The sequence below is a fragment of the Tasmannia lanceolata genome, unplaced genomic scaffold (genome assembly GCF_043159265.1).
Source record: "Tasmannia lanceolata isolate RefF3 unplaced genomic scaffold, GAP_Taslan_0.1 ptg000007l, whole genome shotgun sequence".
Lineage (NCBI taxonomy): Eukaryota > Viridiplantae > Streptophyta > Magnoliopsida > Canellales > Winteraceae > Tasmannia > Tasmannia lanceolata.
Window position 1 is genome coordinate 3,708,910 of NW_027518684.1, and position 20,804 is coordinate 3,729,713.

The window sequence follows — 20,804 nt, forward strand, 5'->3', positions numbered from 1 at the left end:
AAACATAGACATTTCATATGTTTTGAAAGTTGACGATCATACATTTCTTTTACTTTCCAAATTACTCCTTTTAGTAATGGAATGGGCACAAGCATTTTCAGAATATATGGGTTTTTTAGTTATGTCGGTATATATGCAAGAAATCAAACTTCATATTTCAGTCCACATAAGAGTCAACACATGTCAGCCGACACGTGACTGGAAGTTTAAAACCATGAGTCCAGCTTAGGATTCTCTGGCCAGATGGTGATCTATTGATGATTTGAATCAAATCCATTCCCTTCTAGTATAAACCAACAATGACTGCTCTTGAACAACCTAATTTGTGGAGACTAGGGAGAAAAGGCAACAATCTCTAACATGGGATCTACAATACGAAGCGAGATAGGACAAGAGGACACTAATTTTGTATGTCGACACTGGAATTAGAGAAATATAAGTTATCCTCAAAGGTCATATTTTCACAAACAAACATTTTTTGGAAATGGGATTAATGGCAACAATATTCTTTCTTAAGTACAAGTACCCCAGAAAGAAGATGAGAGAGCACCAATGGAGGAGAAGATGAGAGAGCACCGCTTGAGATGGTTTGGGCATATCCAACGTAGGCCTTTGGATGCTCCAGTGAGAAGAAGTGACTCGTGTCAAGTTGATTGAGTGAAAAAAGCAAGGGGCAGACTGAAAACAACTTGGGTAGAAGAAACAGTGAGGAAAGACTCCATGGCTAGGAACATAACAGAGAACATGACCTTGGATAGAAGAGAATGGAAGAAAATTATCCATGTAGATGAACTCAACTAGTGTCACGATTAGACTTGGTCAATTTGAGCCGGGTAGACCTTTTCACCTTCATGAAAAATTTCTAAAGGATTCATTAGCCGACCCCAACTAGATTGGGACAAAGACTTAGTTGTGTTGGGTTGAGTTGAGTACCCCAGAAAGAAACACAGGGTAATTAATCTATACTTGAACTCAAAGAATGAACAAAGCAAACAAAACCAAACGCTTTATGGTAAACAAAAAACGATAGACAATCACGGAGTAGAACTGAATGAGGAGATTTCTCATGCAAGATAGAGGAGGGCATATGATTAACGCATTAGCATTCAGTTAGCACTATATCTCTTTACTAAATCTTAGGAACATTCATATTAAGTAATAAGCATCATAGCAAATTCAAAGAGATGGTGACAATTATGTTCAACTACTTCATTTTGTTATGAAGTATGCTGACATTTGATCCATAATACTAGATTGTGCCAGATAATTTTAAAGTAGGCACTTTTTTCCTTTCAATGACCCACCACATAACACTCCTGAGAACCCTATCATATGCTTTCTCCAAATCAATAAACACCAAATGAAGGTCCTTTTTGTTTTCTCTAAATCTCTCCATTAACCGCCTAATCAAGTTGACAAACCCTTAGATCTTTCATCCATTGAATATTACCATGATAATCCACAAAAATAACAAAATATTTGTGATCTGGAAGACTCTGAATTCTAGCTAGACGCTAAATTTCAGAATGAACAACCGAAAAAGGAGCTAAGGTATGCTATGATGCTTGCCTAACTCAAAAGCTTCACAATCTAAGGTAGAAAAAGACTAAAGAACAAGATCTACCAAATTCAAACTACAGAGGGATGGATGGATGAGTAGATGCCAAAGTTGGGGGGTGACTGATGGAATGAAGAGCAACACTTCCCAATCATTCAAAAAAAAAACACTACTACAAGTTCAACATCAACCGTCATCATTATCTTTATCTTTATCTAAGATGAAAGGGAGAATATTACGAACAGTGAAGAGAATTAGTTTACTTAAAAAAAAATCAGTGGAAAACTGGAACATCTAGGACAAAGGATAAAGAAATGGACTTTACAGGACACACCGTTCCTTGGCCAGTAACGAGAGCTAATGATCCATCAGCCAAAGTATCAGAAGAATTCAAAACAAATTTATCAAACAATGAGAAAATTGATTACTCACCCATCATATGGTCAGAGATTCCCGAATCAATGACTCCAAGGGAAGAATTACAAGAAACAAGAAGAGAGGCATTACATGAAGGTACCAAAATAGTTGGAGATGGGAATGGATGATTGACAAACTGTTGACTGCACTTAACAAGCATTCCTATTCCCTACAGGTGATCACAATCGAATCACAAGCTGGAATACCATGTTGCTGATTATTAATGGGAGCATGCTGAGAGGTATCGTCCCAATCAATTATATATGATTCTTAATTTGTCCATGATGATTTTCAAAACTTGTCCCAACACTCATTAGAGGAACGAATATATTTCCCACAGTGTGCACACTTCCTATTACCACACCCTTGATGCACAATCGAATCACGAGCTGGAATACCGTGTTGCTGATTATTAATGGGAGCATGATGAGAAGTACTGTTCCAGTCAAGTGAATAGGATTCTTGATTCGCCCATGATGGTTTTCCAACCATGTCCCAATACTTCTTAGATCTATGATTAAATTTCCCACAACGTGACTTGATCAAGTCTTCTGCTACCATCACCTTTGGTTAATAAAGATGTGAAAGGCAGTCTCCTCTTCAATGCTAAGATGCAAAGAGGATCTCAATTCACTGGAGTAGAAAATACAATCTATTTAAAGAGGGGAGCTCTTTGCTATTTAGTTTTTCCCATGAACGGAATGATATTTTGAAGCTAGCCTCGAAAGGAACTTCGAAACTTTTGTTGGCTTTCCAAAAGTTTTAGGTTGACAGTGAGGGGTTCAAACTCTTATTTCCTAATTAAAACAAGAACACATTCTCAAATAGCTCATACACGTGATATATTGGCATCAAAGGAATACGTTTCACGTATAACTTCCCAAATCTCCTTAGTTGTATCAAGGAACATCACATTCACTCTAATTTGTGATTCCATGTCGTTCCATACTGATCTTTCAAAAAAAATAAAATGTTGTTCCATAGTCATTTCATAATTTGGTAAATCTCTTCAAGCCACCATTCATACTTACTATCAGACTTACTAGGTCCCCTTTCAACTTTTTCTTTCCACCAAGGGCTACCTTCATAGATTGAGCCCATGAGAGAGAATTGGGTCCATTCAACTTTATTGCGGTAAGTTGTATCTTTGCATCTCCATAATATTTAAAATAGTAGGTTTTTTCTCAGTCATTATAGGGAATCAAGAGTATGACACATATATAATACGAGATATAACAGCAGTCCACACAGATGCATAACATTCCACAGAAAGGGGGCAACAGCCACACAAAGGTACAACCGTCCAAACAGATCCAAAGCAGTCCACAGAAAAGTGGACAGCAGTCACAGAAAGGTACCTCAGCTTTCTCACTCGAAGGCACGGCTACTACAAGAAGGCACAAAGTCTTCATACGAAAGCACGAAAGTCCAAAATTCAATTTATAAAGGGCATCACAGTCCAGCCTTTCATGAAACTAGCTTCATTGCACAGCTTTCACCTTGATTTAGCAGCGAAAGAGGAATAGGTTAAATGGTACACTCTAGGGCACAATACTCATAGAGACCCATGGAGTTTCTGTGCACAAGAAAGAGAGAAAACCATATGGGTTTGTTTGCATCTCCATGCCCTATGGAAATGACACCGGGGCAAAATTAAAGGTGGGAAATGCTGGAATCAGTTTCCCGCCCCAAGAGGTGGTTTCATTCCACCCCAGTCGGAATGAAATTTTTATTGTAATTGTTTTACTTATATTTTTTTTTCCCATTCCATTTATAGTATAGGGGAATCGGAATAGGATATGGATTCTGATTAATAATTCCGGCAATCCAAACGCAGCTTATGCGTTGCTCAGCACCAAAGGAGGAAGAAATAGAGTAAAACGGTAAAGTGACTTGAGAGAAAACCCCACAGCCACTTTCTTCTATAGAAATGCAGCACTTAAACATAATAATATAGTAATATACCGTGCAATTAGGGTCATCCATGATGGGTCCCATCCTACTAACATTAAATAAACATAAAGAATACCAAAACTATGATGAAAGGATCGAACTCCTCTAATCCTTAAGTAATAAATTGTCAAGGGAGAAAATTGCACAAGTCATATGCTATCGATTAAAGAAACCATAGGAATAATTGGAAAGATCATTGGAACCTGTTGGACAAATCTCCCTCACTTATAGAGCTGCTTCAATCTTTTGCAGGCTTCTAGAACATTGCTCCTATGACCAAAGGCACTGACTCTGATAAATCCCTCACCAGCAGGTCCAAACCCGCTGCCTGGAGTTGTAACCACATGTGTCTTCTCAAGAATTTCAGCAAACACATCCCATGAACTCTGACCAGGAAAGTGTACCCACACATATGGTGCATTACTCCCTCCATACACATTAAAACCGAGGGAGGTAAATGTATCCACTATTATTGCTGTGTTCTCTTTGTAGAAACTGATCACGTCCCCCATGGCCTGCAGAGAAATGGATCCCAAGATCACAGAGCAGAATGGTTAGACAAATATAACTAAAAACCAACATCACAGAACATTAAAAAACCGACCTTAAGGCCCTCAGAAGAAAGACAAGCCAGTCCTCCAGCTTGAGCAATGTTGGATGCACCATTGAAGCAAGTGCAAACTATACGGTTGAAGTCCTTCGCGATGGGAAATCCATCTGCAAAAAGCAGCTCTTTAGGCACGACAGTCCAACCAAGGCGAACTCCAGTGAACCCAGCATATTTAGAAAAGGAAGATGTCTCGATCGCAACCTGCAACAAAATGATTCACACATGATACATAGATGTATGTATGCATATATACATATGTAAGGATGTATGTATGTATGTATGTATGTATGTGTGTGTATATTCTTTTGAATAATCATGCAAAAGCTTCTCTAAGCAAAGAGTAGAAACAAAGTGAGGAATGGTGTGACTACCCTAACCAATAAGTAAGACATAAACAAGGATTGCCAAAACTACAAGGCATCCTCTTAACCAAGGGCAACTATCCAAGGATGCCTGTATCAGCATAATATTTTGTGGGATAATACTTGATTCGCAATATATATAACAATTGATGCTATAACCTGTGAACTTAGTGCCTGAACTTGAGCAATAGAGTAATACTAGCAGAGATACTCAACTCATCAACACCATCCAAAGTCGGCCCAATCTTGCGTTTCAAGAGGATGAAGATTATCAAGATAACTATCCATTTTATTCAAGAAATATCACTTGGGTGTTATCTTCTCTCTTTTTAACTCAAAATCAGAAGACTACAAATTTGTTTATAAAATCCACCTTTCATGTTTAGCATTTCTTTTCAGCATTCAAAAAAAAAAAAATGTTTAACATTTATAGTTGCCATGGAGACTAACCTCATGTATTTTTTTCCCCATTTCAGCTTGAGTGTTGTATTCTGTGTATCAGAACCCTGGAGTTAAAAAGGTAATTTCTGGGTATATTCATTCTTTATATACTCATGGGGAACTAAAGAAGTGAATATCATTAGGGTGCAAAACTGAGGGTAAATGTACATTCATGGTGCATAAAGTAAGGGTAAATGTCCCCTTCTCTTATGATGACAATTCATTCTTCAGAGATCTGCATTGGATTGAATTGAAAGGAAATATACTTCCATTATGTGACAGAGTGAAGAAATCATAAAAAATGTTTTAATTTATATTCAAAAGTCACTTAGTATTCTTAGAAATCATCAAAATTGCTTTATTTTATTCAAAAGTCCCTTAGTGTGAAGAGGTGCCTTCATGACATTCAACTTCCCATAAACATGGTTTGAAATTTCGGTTTCGACATATAATTCGTACCTAGCAGAACCGAAATTTCAGTCGAAATTCGGTAAAGAGGCTCGAAATGTCGGTTTTTTGGGCCGAAATTACCAAAATTTGATACGTTTCGGGCATTTCGGATTTCGGCCATTTCGGTGTCGGTCTCTACCGGGTCGAAATTTAAAACCATGCCCATAAAATGGTGGTTGGGATTCTCAATTACAGCAAGTTATAGAATTGTCTGGGGTCCAGTTATTGAGTGATTGAAAGTGTGCTTGGGCATGTTACAGGGGCCTTTATTTCCTTGGTAGTCACCTGACATAGTGGGGAAATAAAAGTCATTAACGATAGAGCCTTAAGTGGCTTGCCTTGTCTCTATTCCGCAATTCCATTTTTGTTTGTAATATCTAATTAGTTTTCATTCTGTAAACAAATTTTAAATTATCATTCAAAAAAAAAAAAATAAGTTCTCAATTTGTTGTTCCTACTTCGATCATTTTTCTAGTCATAATCGTAATTTTCCTCAATTGTTTCAACATCTGAGTTCAATGGCATACACTTGAAGGCATTACCACCAGGCAAAGGCTCAACTTCGAGATAACCATGAACAGAGTTGACATCCAAGAAAATATGGAATTAAAGGAGAGAATTGAAGTTTCAAAATTTGCTTATGGAATTGAAATGCATAAGTAACCATGAACAGAGTTGACATCCAAGAAAATATGGAATTAAAGGAGAGAATTGAAGTTTCAAAATTTGCTTATGGAATTGAAATGCATAAGTATCATTCAGCTTACCTCTTTTGCTCCAGGAATCTCAAAGATAGACCTTGGACTGTCATCTGAAATATACATGGCATATGCAGAATCATAAACTATGATTGATCCATTATCCCTTGCAAATTGTACCAATTGCGTCAGCTGGTTCTTTGTCGCAGTGGACCCAGTTGGATTGTTTGGCGAACAGAAAAAGATGATATCTGTTGGTGAAACAGTTGATAAATCAGGAAAGAAACCGTTCGCTGGTGTGCATTTCATGTATTCGATGTTTCCAAACTTCTCCACATCCTTCTGGAATAGACCAGTTTGACCCACGATAACACTTGAATCAACGTAGGCCTGCCAAGGAAAGTTTTAAAGTTAAAAGCTGTGAAATAATCTAGGGTCATCAACGATGCATCAAAGCAAAAGTGAAAAGAATTTTGATAACCCTTGTTCAATACCCAAACCTAGGAAATTAGAAAAATGAAAGTACACATTTCTAGATTGTTTTGTTGATTGGTGCCTGGAAAATTGTATAGAATGTTATTGGTTGACATTACCGGATATGATGGATCTTGCACAGCCATCTTCACATTAGACCCAAAAAGGAGCTGCCAAAAAAAAAGAGAGAGAGAGAAGCATGTCACTGTATGGTTTAATAGTCAATAATGAATAAAACCCTCAGTCAAGATCAGGGTTGGTCACATTCCACACAACTGTTGTGTTATGATATGAATTCGACTAATATAAACATTCAAGTCCACCTGAAGACGGGAAATGTCACATTTTGCCCCATCCGAGACAAATATGTCATTTTCCTCAATGCCAAGGTCTCGGTAGTATGTTGAAGCTATAGCGGCCCTCAATTTCTGCACCAAAATAATCAGCCAATCGTGATCACATTAATTTTAACTCAAACTGAAACATGGAAAGCTTCCAAATTATTTGACAAAATTGATCCAACAAAATTGCTGCATGCCATTTAAATGAAACAATGAAGCAGACAGTTTAGCCTCAAGCCAATTCAATTCAAAAGCTAATTAATGAGAAGAATTTAGAAAAAAAGAAGGGTTTAGATACGAAAGGAATAATATCACTCTGCACATTGCTCCAGTCAGATGTAATCTGTGAAATAATTCTATGGCCTTCAACATGAAGGGAACCTACCTCACTTGGGAATGAATTAACTAAACACAGTTTTTGGAGAAACTGGGATTCCTCTTGTTTTTTAGAGACTCATATCAGATCTCAAGTTCAGAGGCCAGATCTCCCTTCACTTTTTTGAAGCAAACAAGTACTCAGAAAAACTCTTATTTATAAGTATATTCTAGCTTCAGTCAAAAGTATCTGACTGCTTTCAGTTACAAGTCTTTATACCTTAGATTATTCCCGAGTTACTCCTTTTGTTTTATTTTGGGAAATGATATCACCACTACCGTATTTTGATGATCGCACTCCTCACTTTATAAAAAAGTACGGTATGGCCCGCACCATAGGATGATCCAAATCATCCATTCGATGGGCCACAGCCTAAATAGGTTGTGCCCCAAAAATCATTTCCATAGGTTGATCCTAACTTTCCGATCTACTGAATATTAGGATCAACCCTCTAATATTCAGTCCCTCTATAGATCGGAGGGTTAGGATCAACCTATGGAAATGATTTTTGGGGCACAACCTATTTAGGCTGTGGCCCATCTGATGGAAGGTTTGGATCATCCTATGGTGCAGGCCAGACCGTACTTTTTAATAATGTGAGGAGTGCGATCATCAAAATACAGTAATGGTGATATCATTTCCCTTTATTTTTTTATGAATTTAACGAGCTTATTAATGTGAACGTATTCCTCAGCCAGTTCCTCGCGAAAGTCTCAGTTGACTACTATAGTAAATACAAATTACTTTTGAGATGAGACTATTTAATTGTCAGCTGTGCCAATTTTGCAGACCTGCCCTGGAGTAACGTCCTTTTGTCATCCAGCTCAGGTCGCATCAGTGTTTTAGGCAGTTCACTAATAGCACGAGGCAATTACTGAGAGTACTTTTAGTGTGACTAGTAATTGCCCTTGTCTATCATAAGAGAAGATCAGCAAATGCGCAAGCAAGGTTCTGAAAATCAAAATCGAATCGTAAATCGTAACAGAGTTCGAATCGTAAATCGTAGAGTTTTTCATATTTATATATAAAAATGGGGAAAATATTAAAAAATATAAAAAATAAGAATAAAATGAGTAATTATCTATTTTTCATCCAAAACTATTAAATTAAATAAAAATTCCATGATTAGCAGTCCAAACTTGCGGCTGGTATTGATAGAAGTAGGAAGGATGAGGAGGAGGAGGAGAAGGAAAGAAGAGGAGGAGGAGAAGGAAAGAAGAGGAGGAGAAGAATAGAGTTAGGTTTTCTTTACTTGTTTTTAGGTTATAAGTTGGCGCGGGGATTCATAAAGGGCGGCCCAGTACACGAGGCTCCCGCCATTGCTGATTTATTTCTAATCATAAAGGGCCCACCACAAAAAATAAGCAAACAAAAAAGAATAGTAAAATCACACGATTCTAAGTCGAATCGTACTTGAATCGTAAGATTTTTACGAAAAAACAATTCTTCCTTCCGATTTGAATCGTTCAACCCTCAATTCGATTTGAATAGTAGATTCAAATCGTGAATCATACGATTTTAACAACATGGGGCACAAGCCAATAAACGGGTGAAAGACGGGGTGAGAAAGGAGGGCATGGAGGTTATTAGTTCAGTCCAGGAGGAAGACATAGGCGAGATAAAGGGCTAGTCGGGTGGGTGGTATCCTAGATTGTTGCCCAATCTTTGTAGGAGATGCCACGCCCAATCTTTGTAGGAGATCACATAGCAAACCCATGAGGAGAAGATAAAAAAGGTACATAATTGGATAGATGTTTATACAAACATGAGGTCTGATATATGTGAGTGTTTAGAGGTTTCTGGGTTGGGGATAGTGTAATTGTACACAAATTGTGAAATGGTTCAGCTGTCATTTGCATGTGTGGGACGCACAATAAAATCCCAAAATAATTCTAAGATTTTAAAAAATATAGCAATATTTTCACTTTAATCATTTACCGCGATAATATCATGATAATATCGTGATATTTTAAAATATTTTTATTTTTTATTTGGTTCTTTAATTATATATTTTATATATTTTTAAATAAATTTATTTTTATTGTTTTTCCCTATATAAACCCAAAAAATATTAATAATATATCCCAAGATTTTCCCTTACAGAGAAATTCCCGAGAAAGATATTTGTGACTTTGATCAGGTCAGTCATATTAATAAATTTTGTTATCTTTAAAAAAAAGTTATTATCTAAATTTAGGTGACATTTAAATAGGTTTTGTTCAGTCTGTAAAGAAAACTGTGAATAATATTTGGGGGACAAAACTAGGAAATCTTTCCGATTGGAAAGTGTAAGGCCTGAAATAGGTGTCTCGTTTGTTAATTTATTTATTTTTCAGATATTTTTTTAAGTGGAATTTTTTCTAAGGTCTGAAATAGGTGTCTTTTTTTGTTAATTTATTTTTCGAATGATGCATTAATATTTTATTGAAAAAGGATAAATGTACAATAAATGACCGCAATGGTCATGCAAAACTCAAAGCCAACATATAAGGCAAAGAGACACCACAGGACCATCCAACAACATGAACAATAATGGATGCGGTCCCTCAATATGTGCTGAAATATAATCTCCATCAATGCGCAATCCAACATCTCCTCTATTGGCCCTGCTCAGCACTGGCATACGAGAATCCAGGTTTTGCCGTGCCTAATTTTGATAATGCTTTCATTTGAGCCATGCCCAGTGTACTAGTTTCGCCAATAAAATCCCCCACCTCCAGCCGGTTTCTGGGAGGAGGTCAGGAAAGGATAACAAAATCTCAGGGAGGAGCTGAGACTTCATTATCCTCTCTGCCCTCCTACGTGATCAACGAAATCGATAGGAGATGGGAGATTTTATCACTGAAACCGGCAAAGGGGGGAGAAAAAGAGGCATAACCAGTGAAGCTGGGAGATTTTATTATCTAACTGCCGACAACCAACAATCCACCGCTCTATGGATGGCTATCCCTGGATTCTTGGAGCCCCGTGCCAAACACGGTCATTGGGTCTGCAAGATTTCAAGGGTATGCCCTGGGATACCTATCTGATTATCTTCTACAAGTCACCTACCACCAATAGAGGTCCACAACTCAAATGGAGAGCACGAATTCAAGCATACAAGACAACTAAGATCTTTGTTTCACTTGAGTCTTCTAGACTTCTACCCCTAGCATACCTGAGAAATTCAATCTGAACATCTCCATATGATCCCAAAGGACACTGCAATACCTGCAGGTCCAAGAATATTGAACGAGGACTTGTCAAAGTTAAGTTTTAGGTGGTCCGCTGGAAGAAACTGACACTTAGCTAGACTCTTCTTGCGGGATCCCTTGTCATTATCATGCTCCAACACCTCCTAAAATTCTCACACTTGAAGCCTATGAATGCATTTGAACCCGTGGCTCAACAGGAAATGCATTTGATGGTCTTCTACTTAATTGCTGCCACATGTCTCTGTTTATCACATATCACTCTATTATTGCACACTGTCCAGATTACCCAGCATGTAGCAACCAGACTCAATTTTTGCATTATTCTTCCTCTAAGAGGGTATGCTGATCAAGCCTCTATGAAAGACTCGATCGAGCAGGGATGATCCATCTCACTCCACACAAGGAGAAGATGCATGCGATAGCTTATCAGCAAAAATGGGAAAGCAACTCCACACAAGGAGAAGATGCATGCGATAGCTTATCAGCAAAAATGGGAAAGCAGCGGAGGAAGAGGTGACAACATTAATAATTGGGATCAAATTATTCAACAAAAGGCTAGATGGATGAGAGTTTTTTACTAATCAGTTATCTTATTCTAGAAAAAATAAAGCATCAAAATACATAAAACTGTCTCCCTTGCTGCCCTGCACATGATCCACCTATTGGGGATGCACCGTTCTCAGTGTTCAAAGTGCTCCACCATCAGGATCCTATTCAAAGTTCAAACCAACAATTGATTAGAAAGCAATGACTCTTTAGGACAGAGGTAGGAAAGTTTGGAAAGTGAATAGTTGGTATCTTTGGCTATTATTAGGCAACAAAAGATGGATATATACTAATTCAAATACTATGATAAAATGCTAGCAGTATGGTCCCAACATCTGGGCCTGAAGCTCTCATGCCTCCAACACTTTGCTTTTGATGTGTGATGAGCCCCGAAACATGATTTTCCACTCTTTAATACAAAAGATGGGTTTAAACATGAAAAGGAGCTAATAATCAATGATAAACAATAATCCTGAAGCAGCGAAGATTACATGTGAAAAGAATGCAACATCTAAGACAGCCTAAATGTATTTGGAGATGGCACCAAGGCAATATTAAAAATTAACAGTAAATTGCATTCCAATAAGGAACATCACCAGAATTGACACCCAAAACATCTTGTGATGCCAATTACTACATGCGTTTTTCCACTCACAACCATGAAAACCCTGTATATGTGAACTTCAAAGTTGTGAGATAATGATCGCAGCAAGGTAAACAGCTACATACCTTTTCACCTTGCTCTGCTCCATAACCACTATAACCCTCTAATGTCGTCAATTCATTTGCTCTCTGCAAACATCAAAACAATTCAATATACAAATAGACAAGGTCAGAACATTGTTTGTAATTAGATTTAAACACCAAATGGGACGTTACATGCTATACATTCAGAGTAAATATATTTTGGATTTCTTGTTAACTCGCCTTTTGTAAACTAAAATATGATGTAATTGGATTGGTAAATGCCCTTTGCCAATTTTCAACAAAGACAATTCAGAATATCAATAATTTCTTGACAGAAAGATACATATTTTATGTTTCATTCATTTTAAACTAACGATTGAAGTAAACAGCTAAGAACCTCCCAGGAGGAAAAAAGGGTGCAGTCTCCCTTATCAAGAGAAAATTACTGATAAAATGTTTAGCAACTGCTTTCAGAAGGAATCCAAACTCCAACAGATAAACTTTTGTTTTTCGATGTATCATTTCCTTATCAATCACAAGAAAACTAATTTCCTTGTGCACGTAATCCAATCCTTAATCAGAACTTATTTCTTCCCTCTATATTAATACAATAAGCTCAGCCACTGCTATGGCTAATCCTGCACTGCCAAAGATCGACATACAAGATAAGCAGTGACCCCCTAAGACAATGAAATTCTTAGAAACAGTAAATCCTAGGATTGTACTTGTTGCTTATCTCAAATTTAAGTTTCATGGCCACCACACAGAAGAGTATACCAGTGTGATCGATCAGTGAACTAAAATGCCACATCCGCATACACGATTCAGAGAAAGTTGCAAGTGCGAAGAAGAGAAAGGAGAAAGAGAAGAGAGAGAAAAAGTCTGTCCCCCAAGTTGTCAATTTGACCCTTACATGAATCAATGATGCATAATTACATAAGTCCCATTAACACTAGCACAAAGGACAACATAAAAGAAAGAAAATAAATACAACTGCGGAGTCTTTTTAGTCTAACCAAATCTGAGAAATATGTCCCCTCTTACCAACATCCTACAAGAGAACAAAATGGGAAAACAAGACAGAAAACACATGCATCCCCAATAAACTATATTTATTAACCCATGGTTTGTTAAACTTATGATCAAGAGCTAGAGTATGGAGAATTAATGATCCCATCTTGAGAAAATCATTTCTTTTTGTTCACACACACACACACACACACACACACAAGAGAAAAGGGTTTCTGCGCTCGAGCACAGAAACAGGGGGGGAGGGGAATCCAAACCATTCATTTGGAAGGCCCCATCATGGATGTGGGGGGGGGGGGGGGGGGTCTACCAAAAATCAGCTCCATTGAATCACCATAGGGTGTCCATTTGTGGGGCCAAAAATGGACAGATACTGTTTGTCCACAAATCTGTCCATTTTTGGCCCCACAAATGGACACCCTAAGGTGATCCAATGGAGCTGATTTTTGGTGGACACCCTATCCATGAAAGGGCCCATCAAATGTGCTCGAGCGCAGAAACCATTGCCTCTCTCTCTCTCTCTCTCTCTCTCTCTCTCTCTCTCTCTCTCTCTCTCTCTCTATATATATATATATATATATATATATATATATTGGAAATAGACAGATATAAGCATATTGGTTTCACCAGATTCACAAATCACAATTAAAAATCAACAATCAGCTGGTTCAGAAATCTTATCTTAGACAACTTTGAAAATTTGCAATTACAAATAGAGGAATCCTAGACACAAGGGCGCCCTTGCAAAAATGAGGTGAAAGAGTGTTCCCATTGGCTGCATGTCACAATTCTCTTACTTTTTAGCCATTATTAATGCACTTTGGTGATGGGCAGCCAAAGAGGACACCCTTTCACCTCATTTTTGCAACGTCGCCCCTGAGTTTAGCGTTCCTCTTACAAATAATACTCAGTTTGGAAATAGATCATTTGAAAAAAAAAAAATATGCATCGATTTTGAGTCTTCCAAGATTAGTTAACACTTCTTTCCAAGTACACGGGGAAATCCGTGTTCCCTTTCTCTTTAATTATTTTCCTATACAAGTTTCTCTTTAATAATATTTGGACCTTTGTCATAAAAATACAATAACAGTTTCATTCAAAGAACAAATGCCAGAAATTTATTGCTAATTTTCATCAAGTCAAAATGAGTAACCAACAATTGAGATAATTCTTCTTAACCTAATATTTGGACCTTTGCCATAAAAATACAATAACAGTTTCATTCAAAAAGCATATGCCAGAAATTTATTGCTAATTTTCATCTAGTCAAAATGAGTAATCAACAATTGAGATAATTCATCTTGTTACGAATACCAGTTCCCAGCAACACTAACATTCAATGACACAGAAGGATGAAGAATTGGATCTTTCAGTTTATAAAGACTTCGAAAATGAACATGGTACCTGTCAAACTCTCTTTTGAAACAACATATAAGAAGATTATTGTCATTAAAGATAGCTTACCATTGCCATGGCAGATGTTATAACTTCTGGAATGGGTTCAGTTGTATCACCAATTCCAAGGCTTATAACTTGTGCATCAGGATACTTCAGCATGTGTGCAGACCTCCTTCTGGCGATCTGATTTCAGAGATGAGATATCATTACATACATGAAAACCCATCCAGGATATATATAAGTTTTTTTAATGTGAAAACAATGTTAAGAGAAAGAATTCAGCAATTAGAATCTCAGATAACTATAGCTAAAGTAAAAACGAAGTGGAACCCAAGATGCTTTGCAATACAGATGTTTGCAATACAGAGGTTACAATGACAGCTGTCAAGAATCTTTGAAATAAGGAAATGAAGCATCTGTGGGAGAAAATAAAGAAATTTTTTCTATATTTTCAGAATCATAAGGTAAATGGAACCCAAGCTGTTCCCACCTCTGGAAAAAAATCAGAAAACCCTCTTACCATATTTTGAACCTCAGGTTGCATCATATATTCATGTTTTGATACCCGAAATAGAAATTTAATGGCATTATCTTGGACCTCGCGGAAGCACATTCATATTCCCCGCACATTTTTAATACAATAATAAAAATAGATATGTCGTGTTTGTTAGACATGTCATGATAAATTATATTAATCTAAAAGTAATAAAGTAAAGAATATGATCGTACACTCATAGCTCAACCTACTTAACCCTTCATATTCATTCATCTCTACGGCTATACCCCCTTTTTCCTTATCTTTCGCATCCAGAAAATTTTCTTTTCATCTTTTAATTTTCTATCCTTTTTGTTTGGAAAAAAATATATTGAGAAATGATGATACAAGTTGGGTGAGCTGCCACAGTTAACTCAGTGAATTAAACGGTTTTTGTTTTGACTGGTCCAACTCATGTTTTTTTAAGTTTCCAAAAAAGAAACCCTCCATGTTAAGGGATTAACTCAGATCATCTTTTAAAGTATGTTGCCTCACAATGGTCCATTAGTCGACCAGCAATTTTTTCCAATTATTATATTGCAAATCCTACCATGAGTCCATCTGAAGGTTTCAATTATTAGAACAGTTTAGTTGTCTAGTTCCCTTAATTATAGGTTCAAGGCATGGCATGATGCTCAAACATATCCACTGTGCTTCCATACATTTCTCCAAAGGAAGTCCCACAACCATTTAATGTTCATGCCACAAATGTCTGCATTGATTTTCAACATCTATTGCTTAATGAACAAATATAATGGCAAAGCATTATCTTTTGAAAGGAAACAAAGTAGTACTTACTAACCTCAGGGAACAAATAGCCAGCTTGAAGTTTTGCCATGTTTGCATTGCGAGAAACCTTTGTTGTGTAAGCTTCACAGATAGAAAATGGTTTCCAGTGTCATTGACAATGTAAAAGAATGGCAGCAGAACACATGAGAATCAAATAGAGATTTCTCCAAATGAACTACATAAGGGTGCATTAGGATCTCCACCCAGATTGCAAGTTGGGTATGACTTGGGCTTTTCTAGATTGCAGGTTCTTCAGACCTTCTAGATGTAGTTTATGTGTGAACTATAACAAGAAAGACCGAAAGTACACCCAAAATGCAATCTAGGTGTACATCCAACACAACTAAAGTACCTAAGCAAGGACAATGTCACAAGCATTTAACCCTGGCTTCTCAAAGGCAAATACATTTTGAGAACCAAACAAAAGAAAGCAATTTAACTTCAGATCAGTGACAGGGCATGAAGGATATCTGATAAAATTCTCTTCTCTTCTTTCTTTTTTTGAATGGAGGATATCTAATAAAATTTTGTAAGAAATTCCTTCAAATACCCAAATTTTTAATAGAAAACTAAAAGTTGGCATCTGCCAACTAAAATGCTTGTCAACATAAAATTTTAGACGAGTGCAACAATATAAAAGGCATGAAACGCTTGAATCCTAGAATTATATTACCTTTGATAATGCAACCTCTGTAAAAGAGGGGAGATAAGTAAAGTAGCACTAATTTTAGTTTTTTTTTTACGTTCGAGCATTTTCTTCTCAAAGAGAAGAGAAAGCTTCAAAGGAGATAGTTTTGTTCCAAAAAGAAATCTCCAGTCTAACAGAGAAGTTGCAAAAGCTGAAATTGGAATATGAAGAGCAGGACAATCAAGCACTATCTGCAGAATCTCAAATCACTGCTCTTCAGGAACAAGCAAAGGACCTACTTCTTGAGTACGATCGTTTGTTAGAGGTCAACCAAAATCTTCAGAGCCAATCTCTACAATTCAGGGGTCGAGAAAATTGGGGGGGTGATGTTTGCAATCTCTAATCATTTGATGGGTTTCTATATGCTGAAAGGCCTGGGTTTTCTTGTGGGTGCGGATTAGCTCGATCAAACTTCTCCTTGATCACATCTGAATCAAATACGGACCATAAACATATTCTCACTGACATGGGTTTGAAGTTAAACGAGGAGTTTCAATCTGCCAATTGTTCAAAATTTTGTAATGTATCCAAATTTTACGAACCCTTCTCTTATCTCCCGTATTCTCCTTTTGCTTTCTCATATGTTTTAGCCAAACTAAACTAATTTTGAACCATGAGAGCAGACCACATGAGACAGGACAGAATGATTACTGTTTTGCAGGCAGCGGATCATCAACAAGCTTGGTGAAAAGTTATTAGGTACTCTTGAAAGGTACAAGAAGAGAGCCACTTTTTAAATTTCAGTAACTAATCAACGTACTATTTTTTTTTTAAAGAAAAACAAAGAAAGGACACATTGGCATGACAGGTTTCATTGGTTCACGGCACATGGTTCCCTAAGTATCTCTATCCAAGATAAATGTAGTGATTATAAGATTCATATATGCAAACTGCCTCATCAACAGAGCAAACTGGGTCGACAAACTCAAATATGACCAATTCTTTAGGTACAACAAAAGGTATATATTCTTCTAAATGGGAAAATTTTATATGCAAGGAACTCCATCTAGCTAAAAGACTATAATGCCATTAGATGATCATATTATCCATATCACAAATGCATTTGTTTTACTCAAAAACTCTTAGCTCTCCACCAATTCATTTGGCATTTCCAACTGAAAGCTACTAAAAGTTTGAAGTTTTGAATATTTGAATTTGAACTTGGTAACGGGAGAGGGTTTGAAGCTATGATTTGTGGACACGGACACGAGTGTTGCGTGTCGACACAGACACGGAGTGTCGGACATGGCAAACCCTCAGACTTTAGAAACGGGGACACGGCAAAAATAGAAAGTATATGTAATCATGATTTGTGGATATGGATTCGTGTGTCCAGTTTCAACATGGATACGAGTTGTCTAAATGAAGTAAACACAATATTCAATAAAAAAAATAGAATGTCACACTTGACACGGTACAAAAACATGTCCACACACCCACATTAAGTCTAAAACTTCCAGCAATACAAGCAAAAGTGTCCAAAGGAATGTCAACATGTGTGGACACAGGTGTCGTGTCGGACACGGCAGGACACATGAGTCGGCAGTAAATTCGAAGTGTCGGTCAAATCATAGGTTTGAATTTTTTGAATTAGAATTCAGATTTGAACCTAGTAGGTTGCTAAATCAGAGGCAAAGGGGCCATAAGATTAGTTTGAAAGTTTGGGGTTGAATCTAGCCGTTCGAATCTTATTGGACCCTGGTTAACAAAGTTAAAGTTATCTTGACTCTTGAGTAGTAATTCAGCGTGTACACTGAGTAAATTAAGTTTTGAGAAATTGAACGAAATTCAGAAATAAAAATAACGCGAAGAGAATTGATCTCTAAGTTTGGAGCTCTAAAACAATAGTATAGTCAACATATTTTAGAACATGTACATGTAGATTCTAAGAGAAATCACAATTAGAATATTCTATGAGGTCTAAAGTAGTTCTTTTGATGAGATAAGGTCCAAAACTTAAAATCGGACCAGATCTGATACGTCACAATGTATGAGTACAGGGTCTGATTTGTTAACCAGGGTCCAACAAGATTCGAACGGCTAGATTCAACGCCAAACCTTCAAACTTGACTTAATCTTAAGGCCCCGTTTGCCTCCGATTTAGCAACCTACCAGGTTCAAATCTGAATTCTAATTCAAAAACTCCAAACCCTCTCCCATTACCAAGTTCAAATTCAGATATTCAAAGCTTTAAACTTTTAGTAGTTTCCACCAACAAAGTGGGAAAATTCTGGTTTATGTTCAATTCTTTCATCAGCAATATACACTTTTTTTTTTTGAGTAATGCATCATCAATTTACACTTACTTTTGATTTTAATGCAATCATTGAACAATTTGTTACCATTTTCTACAAAATCTACAAGTTTCCCTTTCAATCGAATGCATTTCTGTGTCAAGTCTGAGCTTTCAATACTGGATCAAACTACAAAAGCAGTATGTTCTAATCCTCTGAAGGTACAAAAAAAGGATATATGAAAATGAGGAAACTAATTTAATTCATACATGCATACATACATACATAAGCAAAAACAACATAAAACAAAACAAGAACCTTACCAGTCTTATATCAAATGTTCGTCTCCTCCCTAACCAAGAACCCTAAACCCTAAAATTATATCTACATGCTCTGTAGTTACAAAAAAAAAATTGTATATGAAAATAAAGAAATTAAATTTATTCACCCAACTATCCATCCATTAATACATAAGGAGAATCTTACCAGTCTTTTCAGGAGGTGTCGCAATGCATTTGCAGATCCCAAAGTTTCTCCCTGTAATTGAACTCTTTGACCTTCTGCTAGAAGGAAAAAACGGAATTTTAAGTCCATGGAGTTTTAGAATTCCACAAAAAATCGGTTTTTTCAAACAGATTTAAAGACACACCTGGAATTTATGGTTCGTTGACCTAAAAAAACAGATGAAGATGAAGAAATCGGTGAAGAGATCTGCATAATCGACATTTTGAAATCAAATGACGGCCGAAACTTTCCGATTCGAAAGAGAAATTTTCTGAAAGCTAAAACCCTAGCTGGAGGGTTTAAAACCCTAGCTAAAAAGAAGGGAAGAGACGGGCACTGATAGTGAGAGAGAAGCGGGGTTTCTTGCGTTGAAGACGAGAAAACCCTAATCTATTTATTAGAGAGATAAACGGGGGTTAGGACAAGACGAATAAAGAAAGTAAAAAACACTATGATTTTTTATGGAGAAATTATTTTTTCACCCCCTGTAGGATAATGTGCCCCCTTGTAAAGTGAATTATGGGCAGACTTTAACGCTTTTTTTAGGTCAAATCAGATTACAAGGGGGCGCATTATCCTGTAGTGGGGCAAAAAGAAATCATCTCCTTTAATTGTTGAAATCTTTGAACAAGAGAGGCCACCCATATTTTTCAAAATGAACTGTACGGCCCAAACCACATGATGATCCAAACCGTCGACATTTGATGGGCCACAACGTAAATAGGCTACATCCCAAAATATAATTTCCATAGGATGATCGTAGCCCTCCAATCTAAGAGAAACTGCATATTATGGAAACCTCTATAGATCGGAGGGTTGCGAAATGATTTTTAGGGCACAACCTATTTACATTGTGGCCCATCAAATGGATGGTTTGGACTGCATCGGTCGTCAACCCCTCAAATGGAATTTCAAATTGTGCGTCAAGAACCGGCAGGCCCACGCATTCATCTCAGACCACATTCCCACCCTCTCCTTGCTCCTCTCCCACCACTTGATAAACTATTATTCCATGGAAAAAACTTCCATGGCTCCCAAACATGGCCTTCGACTGGGAGAGAAGAAAAATTAACACTATTGTTTCTCTACTTTCTACCATGCCAATTGCCATCCAAGAAAATGACTAATTGCAAGGCCATAAACCATAAACCATAAACCATAAACCAAAGAAATCTCACAAAAATCCCACTTCCCATGGAAAATTCAAACGATCGATAACCTTACACTACTTTGGTACAAAACAAAACTATGTACATACGTGCAGAATTTGACACAAAAACCTCTTGGCCCAAATCCAATTATAATGGATAGCCAAAAGCAAGCCCCTGCACAACTCACTTTTCTTCTCTACATCCTTCCTTTCTACCACCCAGTACTCACACCTCACACATCATAAGGAGAAGAAGGGCTCCTGGATCCGGCCCCACAAGCTCTTTCTTAAGCATCCCACGTAGTTTTCCTCCAAAACCAGTGAAAATTTTCCCCCCCTTCTAAGAAACAACCATTAGAGCTAGTCTCAG

General features: G+C 37.1%; 1 protein-coding gene across 2 annotated transcripts; it reads right to left on the bottom strand.

Moving 5' to 3' along the window:
- Window positions 1–3,846: 3,846 nt before the first annotated feature.
- AGD2 (Pyridoxal phosphate (PLP)-dependent transferases superfamily protein) lies at window positions 3,847–19,693 on the bottom strand. 2 transcript variants are annotated; one of them, XM_077384565.1, is made up of 10 exons: window positions 19,430–19,693; window positions 19,267–19,343; window positions 15,872–15,939; window positions 14,601–14,717; window positions 12,150–12,212; window positions 7,287–7,391; window positions 7,083–7,133; window positions 6,559–6,879; window positions 4,533–4,739; window positions 3,847–4,443 (listed from the first exon to the last, which is right to left on the bottom strand). In XM_077384565.1, the coding sequence occupies exons 1-10, from the start codon at window positions 19,504–19,506 to the stop codon at window positions 4,150–4,152; spliced, it is 1,380 nt and encodes a 459-aa protein (XP_077240680.1). In that variant the 5' UTR covers window positions 19,507–19,693; the 3' UTR covers window positions 3,847–4,149. The 2 variants fall into 2 exon arrangements, with proteins under 2 accessions (XP_077240680.1, XP_077240681.1); XM_077384566.1 differs by having other exon boundaries at window positions 19,267–19,340; window positions 19,430–19,692.
- Window positions 19,694–20,804: the final 1,111 nt, after the last annotated feature.

Coding starts and splice junctions, on each gene's coding strand:
- AGD2 (XM_077384565.1), bottom strand. CDS start 19,506: ATGTCGATTATGCAGATCTCTTCACCGATTTCTTCATCTTCATCTGTT. Junction 14,718..15,871: donor CTGGCTATTTGTTCCCTGAG/GTTAGTAAGTAC, acceptor CTCTGAAATCAG/ATCGCCAGAAGGAGGTCTGC. Junction 6,880..7,082: donor TGCAAGATCCATCATATCCG/GTAATGTCAACC, acceptor TTTCCTTGGCAG/GCCTACGTTGATTCAAGTGT.